This window comes from Rhopalosiphum padi, chromosome 1 (assembly GCF_020882245.1).
Source record: "Rhopalosiphum padi isolate XX-2018 chromosome 1, ASM2088224v1, whole genome shotgun sequence".
NCBI classification, from domain to species: domain Eukaryota; kingdom Metazoa; phylum Arthropoda; class Insecta; order Hemiptera; family Aphididae; genus Rhopalosiphum; species Rhopalosiphum padi.
Genome location: NC_083597.1, coordinates 10578027 through 10597999, shown reverse-complemented (window position 1 = coordinate 10597999; position 19973 = coordinate 10578027). Strand labels below are relative to the sequence as shown.

General features: G+C 32.1%; 1 protein-coding gene across 4 annotated transcripts in view; it reads right to left on the bottom strand.

Annotated features, from left to right (window-relative positions):
- The window catches only part of LOC132931967 (uncharacterized), a 41216-nt gene that overhangs the window by 8100 nt on the left and 13143 nt on the right, over positions 1-19973 (bottom strand). For 2 of the 4 annotated variants that reach the window (XM_060998105.1, XM_060998107.1), the window contains 2 exons: positions 8613-9243; positions 3960-4755 (listed from right to left, as the gene is read on the bottom strand). In XM_060998105.1, coding sequence (XP_060854088.1) covers positions 3960-4755; positions 8613-9243 — 1427 coding nt within the window. The remainder of the gene's footprint in view (positions 1-3959; positions 4756-8612; positions 9244-19973) is intronic. The other 2 variants (XM_060998106.1, XM_060998109.1) reach the window with 1 other exon arrangement.

Below are 19973 nucleotides of genomic sequence, written 5' to 3'. Positions count from 1 at the left end.
TTATCGTTATTTATTTATTTATTATAATAGTGTGTACTTTAATACTTTGTACGATATTTCCATAGTAAATATTATTGTATTACTGTTTATGATACTACGCCAATATAATATAATATATTATTGTTTATATGAATAATACAAATAAAGGACAGTACGGGTTTGTATTCGTTGAGTGGAAATTATTCATGATGTATTATACATGTGAGGAACAATGAATATTAAATTTGTGTCTGCAGTGAAATATTAATCGGTAATTTTTTGTATTTTCATATGTATTGTGGATAAATAATGTTTTAAACTGATGATATACATATGAGTACCGTGTAGTATAAATACAAAAATTATCATATAAATCGGAGACGATTAACATAATAATTATGCGAAATGTTCGTTATATATACAGCAAATTATTAATACGAAACTTCAACTACTCTTTTAAACATTCTAAAGTGTAAAAATATATTATTGTTTTTTTTTTTACCTATGTAAAAGATTATGTATTCTATATTACGAGTATTCTGTGATTATGCAGTGGTTGTGTACAAATATGATATAGCTATTTAGGTGTCTTACCTGCAATAAAATCAGTTTTTTTTTCTAAATGTCAACATCTACTACAACTTGAATACGTAATTTATTTTTTTAAATTTTAAAATGTAAATTGGTAAAAGACATAAATATGTTTTTACCTACGTACATTTCAGTTACAGAGTTGTAAAGAGGTAATTAATCTTGCATACAAAAGATAATAACTGTGAAATTTGTTGTCTGAAGTTTTTACTTGAATTTATACGTGAAAAGTCTATTTTAAAAGATTTTTTTAAGTTTTGTTAAAGGTACAATTTAAATAATCTTTGAACACTATTTTCACACCTTAAAAATTTGGTAGTAATCATTTTTGATAATGGTAAAAAAAATAAATAAAATATTTAAGTTTAAAAAACTAATATGTACCTACTACCTAGGTACTTACTGAAAAATTAAGTAATAAAATGTAAAAAAAAATTATGTTATGTGGTAAAATAGATAATTTGTTTTTAATTTTATCGATATTATTTGAATTGGCTAAGAATAATAAATTAATCAATAAATATTTTAATTAACATACAGAGCTATAGCATGCGAGTATTACAGGATATAATGGTAAAAATTATTATTATAATAATAACACCTGTTATACAAAAATACTAACAATGCATTTATATTTTCAAACCACGTTTCTGTAGATAACGATTTAGATCACACATTGTAACATTGACATCACGATTTGTCATATAAGAATAAATAATAATATGAATATATTTATCATAGCTATTCATAACCAAAGAATATCAATAATCTAACGAAACCTAAGAAAATAACCACAAGAAAACGTGACTTGTATATTATATTTTATTTTTGTTCAAATATATTTAAATTCAATATAATACCTATAGAACTAAATATTAAAATATATTGTATACAATTTAGATACAATATACGTATCAAATGTCATTTGAATAAATTATGTCAATGTTAGCCATTAGGTTGTTATCCGAAAAGTTTTTACTGATATTTTATAAAAAACTTAGAGTACATTATTATCAGTTATTAATAAATGTATTTCACGTATAATTGCATGGCAAATAATTAATAATTCTTTTATGATATAATATAAAACTATAATAATTTTTAATAATATCTTAAGAATTATAGATTCTTCATTTTTTTCGAATATAAAGTATAAAATCTAATAATTAATGTGGAAAGGGATAATAACTAAAAAGGATTTGTTAGCTTAGTTTAAACTTTAGTAACTTTAAAAAAAATAATACAAATAAATAATTGGTTCAACAGCAAATATTTGTATAATTTAGTATAATGTATTGAAAGTTATATATAGTATTAACCGCTACATTATATTATTGTTAAAGTTTTTTCAAATTTTTTTTTTATAAATTTATTATCTATAATAACATACATGTTATACAATACTACAGTATTATTTATATATATATATAACCAATGTGATTTATTAATTTAAATGGTATAATTAGACAAACGAAGAAAATTTGTACATTCCGAAAAAACTTTTTGATAACAAAAAAACACTATAGTTGTCATAGAATTCGAAACATTATCGTTTAAAAATTACTCATAATTTTAATTTTTAATTTTCTTTTTTTTAAAATTTATTCTAAGCCAATTAATAAAGTAATGAGTAGTAAATTAAAAATCGAATAAATGATTATTGTTTACTTAATTTTATACTAAGAAACTATGAAATGATTTTACTTAGGTACTGTAATAATTACAATTAAAGATAATTGCAGGTTTAACACTTTAACACTGCGTGTAATAAGTAGTTTTTTAGTTCTTATCATTGAAAAATATGTATACATCGTGTAAGAATGGAATACTCCAATTATTAATTATTAAAATGGTACCCACTGCATTGAACAAGTATTTTATAGAGGAGAGGGGTCGATAACGTATTTAAAGGGGACATTGGACGTCTTAATTGTCCATTAATTATCCTTAAACAAATTGAACAAAAATCGATCAAATAACAAGCGTATTTACCCTTCAGAAATGTGTGTTAGTATTATTATACTAGTTGATTGCATTTTTTTCTTATTGAAATAAAACTATAAAAGAATAAATTAGAATTGATGAATGTAAGTACATTGAAACAATGTAATGGACATTTTATATTTATGACACATAATTTATTTGAAATGAAATATCTCAATTAAACGAATATTTAACCTGTTTAAAATAATATTAATTTATGAAATTACGTGTTTCTGTCGTTTAATAGAATTATAGCAACGACTGATCGCGAGATTTCTGGAAGTTCTATACTCCGAACTCGTAAATTATTTATAAATAAATATTAACAAATCGTAAGCCTAATAACATTATTATACAAATAATCGTGTACATTGTCATCGTCATAAGTATTGTCGTAAAGAATATCATGATAAATTTTCAATATATTACATATTATAATATGATCATTTAAATTGAGTAGCTTGCTGTACACCAAACTTTGTACAGAAAACCTTGAACTGTACGTACACGCACAAGTGAACACAAAGTGTTATAATAATACACGGAAAACAACACGAATGTATATACCACCTATAAATTATAAAATCAGTTCGCGACCGCATCCGTCGTCGTCACATATTGTATATAATATAGTCGCGTTGTCGTATTGTTTTATACGACCGGCAAGACGGCTTAGATGAGGTTTCGTGTGAATTTCATGTCACGTGTAAAAATATATCGTGTCGCGTTTATTTTGTTCGCATGAAAACAGAAAGAGAAAACACCTTATTCGTCTAATTTTGTGAGAGTAAACGAGCGAATTTGCTGTATCGTAAAAAGGACTCTAAACGTATAGTGATAATCCTACGTGTACAGGTACGATAATATAATATAATTGTATATATTAACGGTATACGTTTCCTCGGCAGGTCGCCCTGTATAGTCGTGTGTTGTGAGTATACAATACACACGTGCGCGTGGTAAATAATAGGGACGTATAAAATTGTACTAAAAGTTTATGCGCAGCGTTCCCTCGTCGATCGAATGAATCACAAATCAAGAGAGCGGCCGGACCTTAAGGTGCGGTCACGGACTCACGGTTAGATTAAAAAAATAATCTTTTACATTTTTCAGTGGATTTCCCACCCCCTGCGCTTAAAAAATAAGACTGTTAAAGTATTATAATCGTGTAAAACGTATACTTATTATGACTATGGGCCCAAACAGGTTTTTAAAATGTGGTGCGAACGCAGAGAGACTTAAAAACATTCCGAAAATCGAAGGGCACTAAAAAGTAAAACGTGTTGTTCGGTACAGGGATATGTCACGATATCGGTATAGAGACGTATACGAATTGCAATAGACGTAGAAACGTTTTTCAAAAGACGAGCTGATGAGAGACGACGTTTCGGAGAAACAAATCTTACCTGAGGGTTGTCGCGTTGACAATGGCCCGCCGGGACGACGCCATTGACCCCGTTGCCGGAACCGAGGGTCGTGGCGCCGGCCGGTGACGCAGCCCTCCCGTTGAACGTGCGATACGGGTTCCTGCCACTGACCCTCGCCGAACCGTTCCTTTCCAGCCTGTCGGATTGCTGCTGTTCTGGCGTCCGGCGGCGGTGGCGCCCGCGTTGCTCGTCCCACTGCGACGATTCCGGTATGGCGGGAAGATCGGCGACGGTCCTCTCCGACGACGGCGGCGGTGGCGGCGGTGGTAGCGGTGGCGGCGGTTTGTGCATCAATGGTGGCGGTGGCAGCGGTGGCGGCGACGATCGGGGCGGCAACTGTTGCTGCAGGGACGGTAACTGTTGCTGTAGGCACGGCAACTGTGGCTGCAAAGACGGTAACTGTTGCTGCAGGGACGGTAACTGTTGCTGCAACGGCGGCGGCGGCGTATAGGTCTGCTGCAGCGACGACGGGCCGCCGAACCGCTGACGACCGCCGCCGTGCCCTGGCGTAGACACGGCGCCTCCAATCCTGAACGCTTTGGCCGTCAGTGGCGGCGTGTCCAACGCGAGCGAGTCGGCTTGTGACCACCGCCGGCACGATCGCATCTTAGGCTTGTTCTGCAGCAGAAGACTGCAGTTGTAATAGTCGTCGTCGTCGTCGGCGTCGTCGTCGTTGTAACCGTCGTCGGTGTCGTCACCACTGCAACGCGTTGGTCGCCGAGGGGCGTTATTTGCGGACCGCCTGACGACGAACGAATGAGGTCTGCAGCTGAGCCTGGAAACGAGATCACGTGATATACAAGTCAGATAAAAATAATTCATCAACAACAGTCATTTGTTCGCATGCATCGTTATATTATAATACGTATACATAATATAGTAAAACGCCAGCGTTTAATACCATTAATCGACACGTTGGGGCTACGTGCAGATGATATTGTAGTGCCAACGGAAAATTGTCTACGTGTGAACGCCATGACCTATGTCATCGTTTCGAATAAACAATCGTGATTTGCGACGAATTAAAGTTCTGAATTTTAGTGACCGTTTATACGCGTCGTGCGAGTAAATCACAATAAAGTATATATACGTATAGGTACGTTTTTGAGGTGTGATGGAAGTCATTCGAATAAATTACTAAACGTACAGTACTTTTCGATATTGGAATTCAAATCGATACACGGTAAACGATAAAAATGCATTTCAAACTATGATTAAATAAGTATATACTATATATGCATATAAACTATTCAACGCGGGCCAAAAAAATTAGCAACCCGTAATTGTTATCCGTCAATTTTGCGAACAATACAAAGGAATGTCGGGTTTGTTGCAGCTAACACACACATATATATATATTATAACATATCAATTTATGTCTTGTTAACAAAACGGGCGTCTGCACACGTGATGTGGGTACTCTGTTAGCTGACGCCGATAACATCTCATATATATGATGGTTATAGTAGGGTAAAATAAAATCGAGAGATGATTTTCGTAGAAACAGAACCATAAAAACTTCTCGACCTTTATTATAGAAATAATTCCCCGCCGACTCGGGAGATTTTCGTATACATATTATTATTATACATAGCATAAAAGAGAAAGCCACGGGGTGTGCACGATTCTCTGGTTTTTACGATGGATTTAGGGTGCGTAAAACGGTCATAGGTATCGGTTTGGCAAATATAATATTTTTTCGTGAATTCAAACAATTATTGTTATGTTGAAGTTAAGTGTGATAAAATAATGCGTGAGAAAGAAAAACAGACGTCACGTTTAGCGCTGGGAATCATTTTTATTCGATCGTATCGATCAGCCGATGCTCAACGGGCACATAATATTATTGATATTTTAAAATTGATTTCTTCTATTGTCTTTGGTGGTCAATCGCGACCTTGTGCGTACTGCGTATACAATGTAATTGAATAAGTTATAATAAATCGCGCGACCACAAATACGCACATTATGTTGGGACGTACTTAAAAAAATAAAAATACTCACACACACACACATACATCCATAGTATATAATATAATATTATGCTTATATTATGCTATAATACGGAAATATATTATAGTACACAATGTTTTCGGACTAGAGACAATCAGTCAGATAGCGCCGTCACCCATGCGGAAATCGCGGTCGTTCTAATTTAAAATTATATACAGGTTTGTGGAAACCGTATTCGAAATGTGTACTTGATTACAGTCACGTGAATAACAAGTCGTAACACGAGTCTCCCGAACGGAATGCTGAAATAGTGTTCTAAGAGTTTTGATGTATCAAATTTGAAATGTCGATTGCGGCGAGTTTTGTTAATTTATTTTGATTATTATATAAGTACATTCTACAATATATGCGTGTAAATAAGGAATAAAAAATATTTATATTATTATGGTCTATAGCTTATGAACAAAACGGTTTTTTTATTTCCCTTAATTATAATGTTATATACTTATATTATACCATCTATTATACACAATTCGCAATTTTGTGAGTACTTTTTTCCGTTTTGTTTGTACAGTTACATACATTATACTACTATTATGATTATTATTTATTAACGAGCAAAGAATACACGATAAAAAGAAAACTGTGTGTTGATTAAAAAAAATTAAATAAATTAAGTACAAACGAGTGAAATAAAATTGCTGACATTTATATTTTTCTCTTGACGTGTATCTAACCTAAGTAGGATTTAATATTGTGTAACCCTTCATTTTTTATTGATAATTTGTACGATAATACTGCAATATTGAATACATTAAATTTAGTAATCATTATAATTTATTATTCGAATGTTGGTTCAAACGTTTATGCGTTTTCCTCGCTTTATATGGGTACCCCTTTTAGTCTTTCCCACAATGCTATTATCCCTGTCGTAATCTTTTGATTAAGATAAAGTCGAAATTATACAGGGAAAAAATCAAACTGTGACGGTAGTATGCTGTACAACGACAAACCCATTATTTATTACTTATTTTTTGTTCTCTTTTGTGTGTGATTACACACATCCTACTGATTCGATCAGTTTGTATGAAATTTATTTCTGACGTTTTTTTGCGAAAGACTGCACCAATGTACGCGCTATTCATAATTCATCGCGTTGCTTTTTGATACTTGGCATTTGTCCGTGAGGTACATTAGAGTAGGGGGAGGGTCGACTCTAAGGAGATTGAGTAAGAGGAGAGGACATACATATATATGTGTATATAATAGTTCACGAGATATTTTTTTAACTTGTTGGTTACCCCAGGTGTTCTCTTTTATCTTTATGATGCTTATGTATACATATTTTTGAGACTCCGTGCAATTACTTAAATAAGTAGAATATTTTGTGCGCGAGTTGCGTAGATTTATAGACGATGAAATTGACTACGGTATCTATATCGTATTCGTGTATAATGCGGGCTACTCATAATAACTATCAATTGTATTATTATTATTATTATTTTTGACGATCTTTTTAATAATATTATACATACACAATATTAACGGGAAATACTATAAAATTGTTATTATATTTATTTTGTTTTGTGTGGGAGAGTCTAAAATATTTACACAATGTATAGTTAATATACAACTTACATTTAATTATTGATATATATATATTTTTAAGGAGTGATTATTAGGTAATTTTAGGAGTTTTGTTTAAAATACTACAGTCTTAAACACGATCACTTTAAGTCGTAATGAATTTTTTTAGAGTGTTTTATAATAACTATATTGATTTTAGCTCTTAAATGGTACGTATTTTATAGTGACAATAATAAAAATGTTAATCTACTTTACATACTGGATACATTTACGCTTAATTGTTCAAAGTGTTTTTTAATTTATGTATGAATCATATGGTGGTTATCATAAACCTGTTTTCTCTAGTAATAGCCACTCAAAGTTCACTAACATTGCACAATCAAACAGTGACTCTTATTCGTCAACAACGATTAGATGAAAACACATTAGACCTCACGATGCTTTGAATAAAAAAAATAAATAATACGATCAAGACATATATATATATATATATATATAGATATATTGTTAGATTTTGTGTTTAATGGACCAAACAATCGAAACGTTTATGAAACTACTAAAACTTGAAATGCGTTTAATCGTGTACAATGTTGATAAAAGGGAACGTATTAACCAACCATATTTTTTGGGAAATTATTGTAATTTAGACCAGTAGAGAAATAGTGATTGCATTTAAAAAAATATATATTTACATTTGTTATATACCTAGATTATATATGCAAAATAAAAGATTTAAAACGCCTCAATAGTGCAATTACTGCGGTAGGTACGTACACGTGTATCTGCCTATTTACGGTATATAATCGGTACGTTTGTATTAGATAATCTTAAAACACGATAAAAATGAATTATAAATGAATATTTCAGCGTATTTCGTGGGTAGGTCGAATGATGTAATACGAGCAGATGTTGTAGTTTGAAACAGAAATTCGGGACCATAATTTTATTACTGCAGAATACGGTGCATATCACGATAGCCTCGTCATAAATGTGCATGATATGCGTGCAGCAGTGAAGGTATGCATATAATGTTATCGTGTAATCGATATACTATATATTATATGGAAACAAGAGAAACTGTATCACACTCACCGATCGGCGTCGTATCCGGTGGCTGTCGCTGTGCTGACGATGCTGTTGTAACCGTGGTCGCTGTACGACACGGACGACCGGTCACTGCCGGCGCCGTCGTCGGCGGTCCCACGGCCCGACGAACCGCACGACGACGGAGTCTCGGCGACGCGGCACAGCGATGACGGTTGGAGCAGTCGGTGGTCGGCGGACAGGTCGAACGCGACGGGCAGCGAACACGGGCCCGCGGCGTCGATGTCCGCGTGGCCGTCGTACCGGCCGTGGCCGTGGCCGGTGGACGCGCTGTCGTCCGAGCGCAGCAGCGGCGACGGCACGTAAAACGTGGACGTGTCCGAGGCGGCCATGCTATTCGGACGCGCGTTGCCGAACAGCTGCAGTTGCGGCCGCCGCTTGTTGCCGATGTTCAGCATGTTCAGTCGAGCGCGCAACATGTCTTGCACCGTGGCCGCGGTCGTTGGCGGCGACAACGACGCGGTCGAGTCGTCCGACGACGATGGCGACGGCGGCAACAGCGGCCCGTCCACAGCGGCGACCGATTTGCCCTTGCCAGTGCCCGCGTTGAACGACGAACACCGACGTCGGATCTTTCGCCACCTCTGTCCCATGTTCTTGTTCCACAAGCCGACGTCTGCTGAAAAACCGCAAAAAACACAGTTAATATTATACGAGTTGATACGTTTTTAAGTGTCTTCGGCTTACACTCGTAATTTCGAAAAGTCTTAACGAGGTTTTTTGAAAAAAAACATTTTATCTTATCTTATTTGTTAAGCTTTTACTATTTTGAAATGATACACGTGCAGTGCCGTAGCCATGATTTTTTTCTGGATGGGGGGGATTACTTTTTGATGGCCAATTATGACAACAAATTGAGTTTGCACTGTATTTCTGACCGCATAATTCATATAATTATACATTTATCAAATCAAGATGGAGTAAGTGCGTGATAAGAGCGGCGTAGCTTTATCTCCACAAACGGCAATTAAATAAAATACTTCGATACACAAAAATCGAAGTTCGAACGAGTGTGGGTAATTAGTTATAACTTTTATGAGTATTTAAAGTTTCTATTACATTTTGCGGCAAGTGGCAAACATTATGCCACTGTTTTGTATTTATCTATAAACTTCAAATAATTTTATTAGCTGGAGTTCAAATATTATTGGTATTTGATTTTTGTTTTTTTATGGTTTCGACTTTCAATGCGATGAACGATCAGGTATACATTTGTTTCATACGACCATGTCTCTATGCAGTATTAATAAACAACATTTTATTTCGTTTTTTTTTTTTTTTTATCTATAATGGCCTTTTTTACTTTTAAAATGCTATTTTAGAAATTTTTATTCGTTGAATTTTACTTATAACCAATTAACTTCTCATTAGAAATGCGTTGATTTAATATAGATATACTATAATGAATGTATTAATTATAAATTTATGAATATTAAATTGCCAAATAGCACTACCTAGTGGTAACCTCCCCATCTGTCATTCTAATATTATTATTTTTATACAGCTTCCATCATAATTAATTAATATACGAACTTCTATAGATTTTAATTGTATTTTTAATAAAACATAAATATATACCTATTTATTAAATTGGTTAATTATAACTAACTTATACAGTAAAAAATGTTGGTATATTTTTTTAAATTCATGTAATCACGTTGCCAAACGATCAACAGAATCTAACAATTTATAAAAACCTTAGACCTATAGTATACAGGGGGGATTTATTATGTCTATACTCTCATTATTTCGAAAATATTATATTTACATAACTTTATGTCATTGTTAAGCAAAATTATTTACACATTTTATCGTTATGATTGTTTAAGTTTTTATTTTATTTTAAATATAAACATTTAATTTATTATTCAGAAACAGAATATTTTTTGAAATTCTTCGAATAGTGGACTAACAATTTGCGTGCTGCCCCTACGCCACTTTATACCACTTATCAACACTTTAAATAGTAATGTTATGACTAAGTAACTACTTTTAAAAAATTTGAATTTTATATAATATTTCTAATATTATGATTATAAATATATAATTAAAAACGTTTGTTGTCGCTTCAAAAAATTGAAACTTTCCGAAATAATGAATGCAGACAAACAATTAAATGGATCACCTTGTGCGGCTTATGATGTACCTATACTCATATGTATGCATTTATAATCTATTATATAATATTATTATTAGTCGATCTGAAACTCGGCAATAATACTTGGCACCTATTTAGACATATAATATATATTATGCGGTATACCATTGCGATGGATATATAATTACTGTACGAGTAAATTATAGGTGCCTATATAGACGAAATTACCAGTGAATAATCGCTATTTTAAATTTATTACACGTAGTGTGAAACTGTGAGTTAAAATTTATCTTAAAAGCATTCGAAGCACGAAAAATATATTATATCATGTTATGACTTATGACTGTACGTCAGTATAGTTAATATGCTTATAAACATACGTTATTTTTTAAGTTTATTGTTTAAAATTTAATTCGCATATGTGATGATTAGATCCTTCGAAGTCTAATAAAATTATATACCTTACACCTATCCTTATACGATAAGCCGAAAGTGACTTGTACAGTTGTACTACAAATTTATAACTTAAATTAATTATTATGTTACAACAGGTATAATGTTATAAAATAATACTCTAAAATACTTATTGAACAATAACTATAAAATGCGTGAACGACGTACACCGGATGTTGTGGTTTCAAATGCGTTTATATTTTATGAATTTGTTCATGGCAGCCTCTGCTTTGGTTAAAATAAATGTCCCACGATTTCTTTGCGCCTACGTGGACCCGAGGAAAATCGGCATTTGTGTCGTCGTCATTGTTTTCGTAACTCACGCGAGCGTGTGCGTATCGTACTAGAAATTATGGTTTAAACTTAAATTTACGGTCCAAAGGAAATAAAAACGATATGCGTCTCTGGGTCTGTAGTGTTAATTGTTATTAACATGTCTTCTTATTACTCAAGCACGCAATGCACATAATGAATCGTTCGATGTGGTTCTTGTATTTGTCGGAAAGTCGTTTTCATAACACAACATTAAACATTCCATTTTAACAAAAACATAATATACATAAGTGTATATCAAAGTGTATAGTTTAATCGATTTAATCAATTTAAAAATTGTTTTTTAATAAATTAAATATGAAGTAATGAAAAAAAAAACAGTTACGGCCGTTTCTTATTAACAAAAAAAAAATTATATAGGTTATTAAGTATTATTTATCAATATATTATAACATTTAACATTGGCCACTAACGTTGCAATAAAGTTAAGTTATTCTCGTAATTGAATGTATAATGGTTTGTAAAGTATTAAGTAGTAGTGAATATGCTTTATTATGTAATATGCTTTTTGTGTTGAGTATAATGTTATGAATTTTAAATGATAACTTATTGTTGAATTTTGAAACGTAAACCTCTATGGCTCATTTTACAGTTAAAAAAAAAAAAAAAATTAAAACACGATATGGACATGAATAAAATAGCTTAACGATTGAAAAAATTAATTTTTAAGTATAATTAAAATTATTTTTTGTGACGTGGTATCATTGCTGCACGTGAAGGTTTTAATTATATACATTTTAAATTGTTATAAATTATTAAGCAATTTAGGCAATTATGATAAAAAAATCAATTATATTATAGAGATATAGGACTTTATATTTGTTGATGATTTTTATAGTGAAAAATTAATGATTAGGAAAGATCAAAATGTCAAATGAATATATAAATTATTTTCATAATGTGCATATAAATTATATATACATTAATTTAAATAACAGATTTATTGAAGTTTATTTAACACCGATATTTTGATTTGTATATCCTAAAAAAGTATAAAACTTGATAATTTATTGCATATTGTATCATACACATTAATTATTTATATTACACTGATAAACGTGACAAGTAATGTCTGTGTATATTTATGTATTATTTAGTGTTGTAGACTGTAGTTGATGAATTCATAAATTAATATTAAAATAATATAAATCAGAGTATTTTAGGAATAATAATAGGTATTAAGAAAATTAATAATGCAACAGTTTCGCTCATTTTCCGTTGACGGTCGTTAAGTATAATTGAGAACGACCGCGACCAGAACTTATGATAATTAATATAATACATAATTATATAAACTATAATCGTGAAGGAAACACATGTCCCTAATATTATGTTCTGTCTTTTAACTATACTACGACAGATTAGAGCCATTTATTATAAGCTAACTGCTAACTGATAATCTCTTTATGTACTTATATGTAACGTGTACAACACATCATAGCTGATTTCTAAACAAGAGCAATCATTGATTATGACATTATGTTATCATGTTTATATATATTTTTTTTAAATAAAAATAATTTTAGTAAAGGCGTTGGCCCCTAGTACACAGAAAATCACACACACACACACACACACACACACACACACAAACATATATATATATATATATATTATGTAATTTAATGGATATACATTATTAATTATTATTTATTATATATTGAACACTGATTAGTGATTGTATTAGTATTTGATATATTTTTTCTTGACAATTTATCATGTCATACGTTATATAAACATTTTCTAAAATATAATATGATGCGCGAATTCAGAATAAAATAGTTAGTAGTATACGTATATTATAAGTATCGACGAATGGTGTCAACTAATCATTTGTAAGGGCGTAAGGTAGGTATAGTTTTGCTATCGATTGAAGAGTAAAACTAAATCTTATAACCACATGAATGATTTAAAGTCGGGTTTGTGGTACCTATACGATGAAGTATTAGTTAAATACTTCAAGCAATTCAATACTTAGTGTAATTGTGTAAAGTTATCGCATGGGTATCCGATTATAGGTAGGTACGTGTGACGTTACACTCAAGTACCCAACACGACGACGATCGTCAAATAATTCTCGTGTGAAATCCTTCGTGAACTATTTAATAATTTAATATAATATGATATTGCGTGTAAACTTATTTTGAAATTGAGATTGATTATTTATAATAAATACCTTTCTTTGCCGAGACGTTTTATTTCTCGATTCTTTTTAAGGAACATATTCTACGAACACATGTGACAATCATGACCGACCACCGGGTTGTTCGTTAATAATATACATTTTGTAACGGGTGACAACATATGCCCGTATGAGGCACCGCGCAGCACCGACATCATTTCGTATGATAATTATTATTATTTATTATACACATATAGCAAATAAAGATGAACAAGGTACGGAGATATTTTTTAAATGCTTTGAGATCCTATTATCCTAATATTAATATTAAAAACAACATTTTTCATTTTTACGCTTAAACATATTATTATTATTAAATTTATTTATTAAAACGCATGACTATATATTTTTTTAAGCAAAACATTAAGCATATCTATATTGACCTCGAAACGCATATTTAGAAACCTAACACCATTTATGTAAGCCAAATGTGTTGAATTACTTTACTTTTTATTTATAAATAATAATGAGTTGATTGTTTATACATTTTGAAAATTATTCAACACTATACAAGTTTATGAATTTTCTTTAATTATAGTTAAAATTTTCTGCGAAAAATTACCATAAACTAATTGCAATATTTTGGCTTTATATTAATCAAATGTATATTGTGCACAACATTATTAATAAGCAGTTAGTTTTAATTCAATTGAAATAACTATAAATAAGTCAAATAAGTATAATTGCACTTAAAAACTAGATTTTGTTCTTCAATTCAAACATAATTTGGAACTTTTAGTTAGCAATATTGAACTTGTTCATAAAAAGGTCCATCATAATGAGATGGTCCGATGATTTTGAACTTCATGAAGTAGTACACACAACAAACACACGATACGTTGACGTGCTAGTTAGTGGTTTATTCATAAAGCGCAGTGCAGGATGCGGATATTTATATGTTGTATGGAAAACGAACCACACACAATTACGTGTAGATAGAAAAAAGACTTTTCAATTTGTAATATTTACAATTTTTTATGAATATCATTAATGTCAGATTGTGTACATGGTCGTCGGTCATACAGTCATCGAATTTTTATTCGATTGCCTTTCAATTAAACTTAAAGTAATATCAATCAGTTTTGTACTTACTACTTTTGTGTGAACTAGGTAAATATAGGATACTTCTGCAGTTTTAATCAAACTTACAATGACTAATATGATCAAGTAATTAATTAATTGTATTGTAATAGGTACATATAACATTATTATAAACTAATTTATTATTATTTATCGTCGTATAAACAGTTAAAAATAAACAAATTGTTGTACCTAGCCTGCAGTTATGTTTATAGGTAGGTACAAGTACTATAGTATGATTTATACATTTGTAATAATAATAATAATTAATAATGTATTTTTTATTGTTGAAGAATTGTACCTACGGCTTGAGTATGTCATTTACATCTAAGTGAAGTTATTTGAAAAGTTATTCTTAGAAATTGTTATTCTACAAGTTACAATGTTGAAATAAAAGATAAGAATTTAAGAAAGTGCCCTTAAACTTAGACAGTTGGACATTGTTTGATTTTAAAAGATTCGCCTTGATTTCAAGATTCTAATAATTTATTAAAATATATATTTTCATATTAATGCTGTTTTATTTTATTGTACTTTAAATGACATTCCTCTATGAATTGTGTTATATATATTATTTTAAAATAAGATTTATAGTAAATATACAAATTTCAAATGTTTTTAATAATATATTTTCAGCTCCATTATTATAACGGAATAATAATCTATAATTCCTTGCTTGGTTTCTATTTAGCTCTTTGTTTAGTTCCTCGATTCAGCTTTTATATTAATATAGTTTAGTTCAACAGGACTCCTGAATTTCTAAGTTTAATTTACTTATCCTGTCATTGCTTTTTAATCATTATTCATGACTAGAATTAATAAAAAAAAACTTATTAAGACATTTTAAAATTTGAATATCTTTGATAAATATTTTATTTATTCATGTATAATTTAGTAGTGATGTTAATTATTTTTATTAAGCTACAATGTCGTGTATACAATTGTTTAAAAACATATCTATACCGTTTATTTACACAAGGGTTTTAAAATGAAACGTAAAATTGTATAGGTACCTTGTCAAAATTACATTAATAATATATTTTCGAAGAAATGTAAATACCTACAATAACAGATGTCACCTGTCAAAATATTTTACAAAAAAATTGCTTTATTAGTTTTGAACTTTTGAAAATTATTTTGTAGGTAGTCGTCGTCGTAGAGTTCTGTGAGCATATTTGAATATTTTTGACGAGATTCGAACATGGAAATGTTTAAGATGAATTTTGCTACTTTGGCATGTATACCATTTGGAAAACATTATTGAAAACAATATTGAAGTGTGTCGTGACCCAAACGTGTACCACGTTGTTAGCAACAATAAGTGTTTTAATTATTGTGTACTTATATTGTACCTATACATATAATATATATTATATAATATGATATATTATACATACTATATTATGTAATAACTTTCAACCGACTACCTGCAGCTCTTATAAACCCTAAAGATTTGCCTTATATCCGAGTAAATTCAGAGTACGCGTTTATCGTCTCACATAATACTATAATGCGAAACGCGAACAAGGGGCCCGAGAGTCAGATGAGGGCAGAGCTCTAGCAAATGTCAAGGGTTAATACCGCGGAGAGGCGATCGAATCGCATCGCTGAGGTATTTCCCGTCATTATACACGTGCCGGCGCCCGGCCGTATAAAACGCACACGGTCGATTGATCCCGTCAAGACGGAGACACGGACGACGACACCACTACGAGACAAATATCCGGTGACGGCGCGCAATGGTCCGGAAAGCCATTCGAGCGGACAACGGGGTAGTTTGATGATAATAATAATAATAATAATAATAATAATATATAGTAACGTCGACCGTGGGCGCTCCGCCGATATTCGATTTATATACACGCGCACATATAAGATCACTCGCGAAATTACGGCGTACGGCCAGAGAGGGTTTTCGCCTTCATAGGTGGAACCCAAGACCGGGCCGGTAAAGAAAGACGCGTGTAAAAGAAACATAATATTATATTATAGGCATATACACGTATATAATGCCCGCGCGTCGTTTACCGAGATATGATACGAGTACCTATCACCGTCGCCGTCTGCGGAAGCGGGAAACAGTCGCGCGTTTCCGTTCGCAGCCAATAACATTATTGGTTATCTCGAAAAAAATGTCTATAATAATAAATATTTTACGCCGAATACCTGCCGATGTCGTTTTGTTTAGATAGGTATAGGTGTAAAAAAAAACGTCGTGTGTACCGCGCGACGACAATCATCAGCGCCATCACATCGAGTCTTCTACAATATAATATAATATGTATAATATTATTATACAAGTCATCTTGTGCACTATACCCATACGGTCTACGTTATAGACGTCGGCGTGTGTATATATACATGTTTACTTCGACGGTCACTAAGACTACGCGTAATGTACTTGTCGTGTGTTTCGTATATAAAACCCGTCAAAGCGATAAACGCGCATTACTATTATGTTGTACGTTGCGTTCGACTTAACCTCATATCTACTCGCGCTGCAGTAAATGTTCGACACCGTCGTCATATATATATATATATACACACACACACGATATATATTATGTATATAACTATTAAACTGTATGTGTATGTATAATATAAGCTCTGCGCGATGGTAACTGCGAGCGGACGACGGCTCTATATATACGAGGACTTGGGCTGCGTAATAAATATGTGTGTGTGTGTGTGTGTAGTGCACTCGGAGGGGGCGAAAAACGTTTTAAGCTTACCCGACCCGTCAAATAATGCGTATATAATAGACTTGAGTGGTTTGACGCCGAAAATATTACATGCCAACCTACCCACGTACATGTATTATATATATTTATGTTTTATATAAACACATAATATATATAGTGTATATAATATATAGACTATATATAGGTATTATCCGTACGATAATTCCGTCTTGCAGGACTACCACGTGCGTTCAGTAATTATACGTCGTCGTTTATCGACAAAAATGGTCGCAACGTGTTCATAACGTCGTCGTCGTGTACATAAAATACCCGATCAAATAATAATAATCCGTTCGATTAGAAAAAAAATAATTAAGAAAATGATAAAAATGTATACCTATATAGTCTTTCCTCGTCTGTGTACCAATACTTTGCTTTCCCGTGGGTAGGTTTTTAATTTTCAATTTTTATTCCACCCGAGTGAATCGTCGCGTATATAAATAATATATAGGTACATAATAATATAAAATGATAAAACTATACGATAATTATGTAGATACACTCGTTAAAAGTCGGCCTCAATATCAACCCCCACGCGGCAACACGCACTCACACTACCGTTTAACCGCATTAAAATCCTATTATTAATAATACCGTATCGCTTCGTACGCGATTTTTAGGCGTTACTATATCATGAGCTATTCGCGTACACTATACTTTATTATTTCACGTAAGAGTACTACTTTATGTACTGCAGACGTATCGTTATTGAACACACACACACACACACACGCACACACACACACACACACACACACACACACACACACACACACACACACACACACACACACACACACACACACACACATACATCCGTACAAACAACTACCGTTCGAATTCCTGCGGTGTACTCGTTTCACTTTTAGGAGAGCGCATATAGTGTATTAGAATACACGTATACATGATATATAATATTATATATATATATATACACACACACACGGTTTACCTACATTACTTCCTAATGATGTTATTATAATGTTCCTATTAGGTACGCCGCAAAGGTGTTTCCGGTCACAGAAAGAATAACAAATCCAACAAGTATCATCTGGTTTTTGTTTTTCGAATCACATACTAAGATAATATACACACGTGCGTAATCCATATGACAGTATAATACGTACATCACAACGATTGATAACGTAATTATGAAACATTCCAATTTTATCTTATAATAATATAATATATAACTATTATACATAAAAATGAGGAAACATGAAAATACTTGTTCGATTTAAAGCTTCCAGGTGTTGAATACACTATTTATTCTGTTTTTGTGTGTGTATTAAAAAAAATACAACTTATAAACAATAAGTTGTCTTATTATTATTTAAATTGAACAGTATAATGACGTCTAATATTATTATTGTGTTCTTGTATTTATATAATAGGAAAAAAAATGTAAAGATTAGGTACAAGTTTTATTAACTTTTCGAATTACATTGATTAATTAATATAAACCTAATTTACCATTATATATTTTGTTGGTCTGTGACATGAACGAAGACTTATCAATCATTATTTAATTTTTTTACTGCAGCCGCGAGTATACCAGAAATGATCGATTGGTGCACCTATTGAATCTAGTCAAGACAATATTATTATAATCCTATCTGGATTAAAAGAAAAAAACACCGTTCAAGTGTGTATAGGATAAAAGACAATGCACATTATACAAGAATATCGAGTAAAAAGAGAATCGTATAACTAAATATATATACTTAAATAAAACCGGCTATCCGAAAATGCTGTGCGTGAGAACTTGGTGCTCGAGAATAGGGTGTTCATTTCGTACGGTGTATTATGCACCCATGTCTTATAGGTATTGGGTATATTATAAATAATAATGATAATCATTACCATCGTAGTCGTCATGCCAAGTACGCGTAAAAAATTGTATTTTTTCAACGGCTAATTGTTTAATTTGTGTTTATGTCAACAACTGCTGTGCTGTCTGTCTATTATTATACGAGTGAGTGTGAGTATATTATGTGTGTTCGTGTGTGAATAGTATAATATTTCAGTTAGATTTTAGATTTTCTGAGCTATTTAAATGTTTGGAGTGGAGGAAAAAAATGAGTATTTTCGGTCTTTTGAAAATTAAAAATATTAAACAATACACAGGTAGATTACGGGCCGCGTAACTGTGGGAGCCGGGTAGGCGAGGGGGACTATATCGTCGTAGACGACGAACACTGCTGCAACCGCCACCGGACGAGACTACGAGAGCCGCCGCCGCCAACATATGGTCCGTCTCCCTCATAATACTCCTACATACGCAAACACACACACTCACATATATGAGGGTGGGCGCGTATAGTTTCAATGGGGATATACGGTGTCGTTGCTGGATGGAATGTCGTTTACACACGTCACGCAGGGGACGTTAAACCTGTTCGGTTAATAATAATTATTGAATCGTGTTCTATCATTTGTCCCTGTAGGCTGCAGTAGTGACG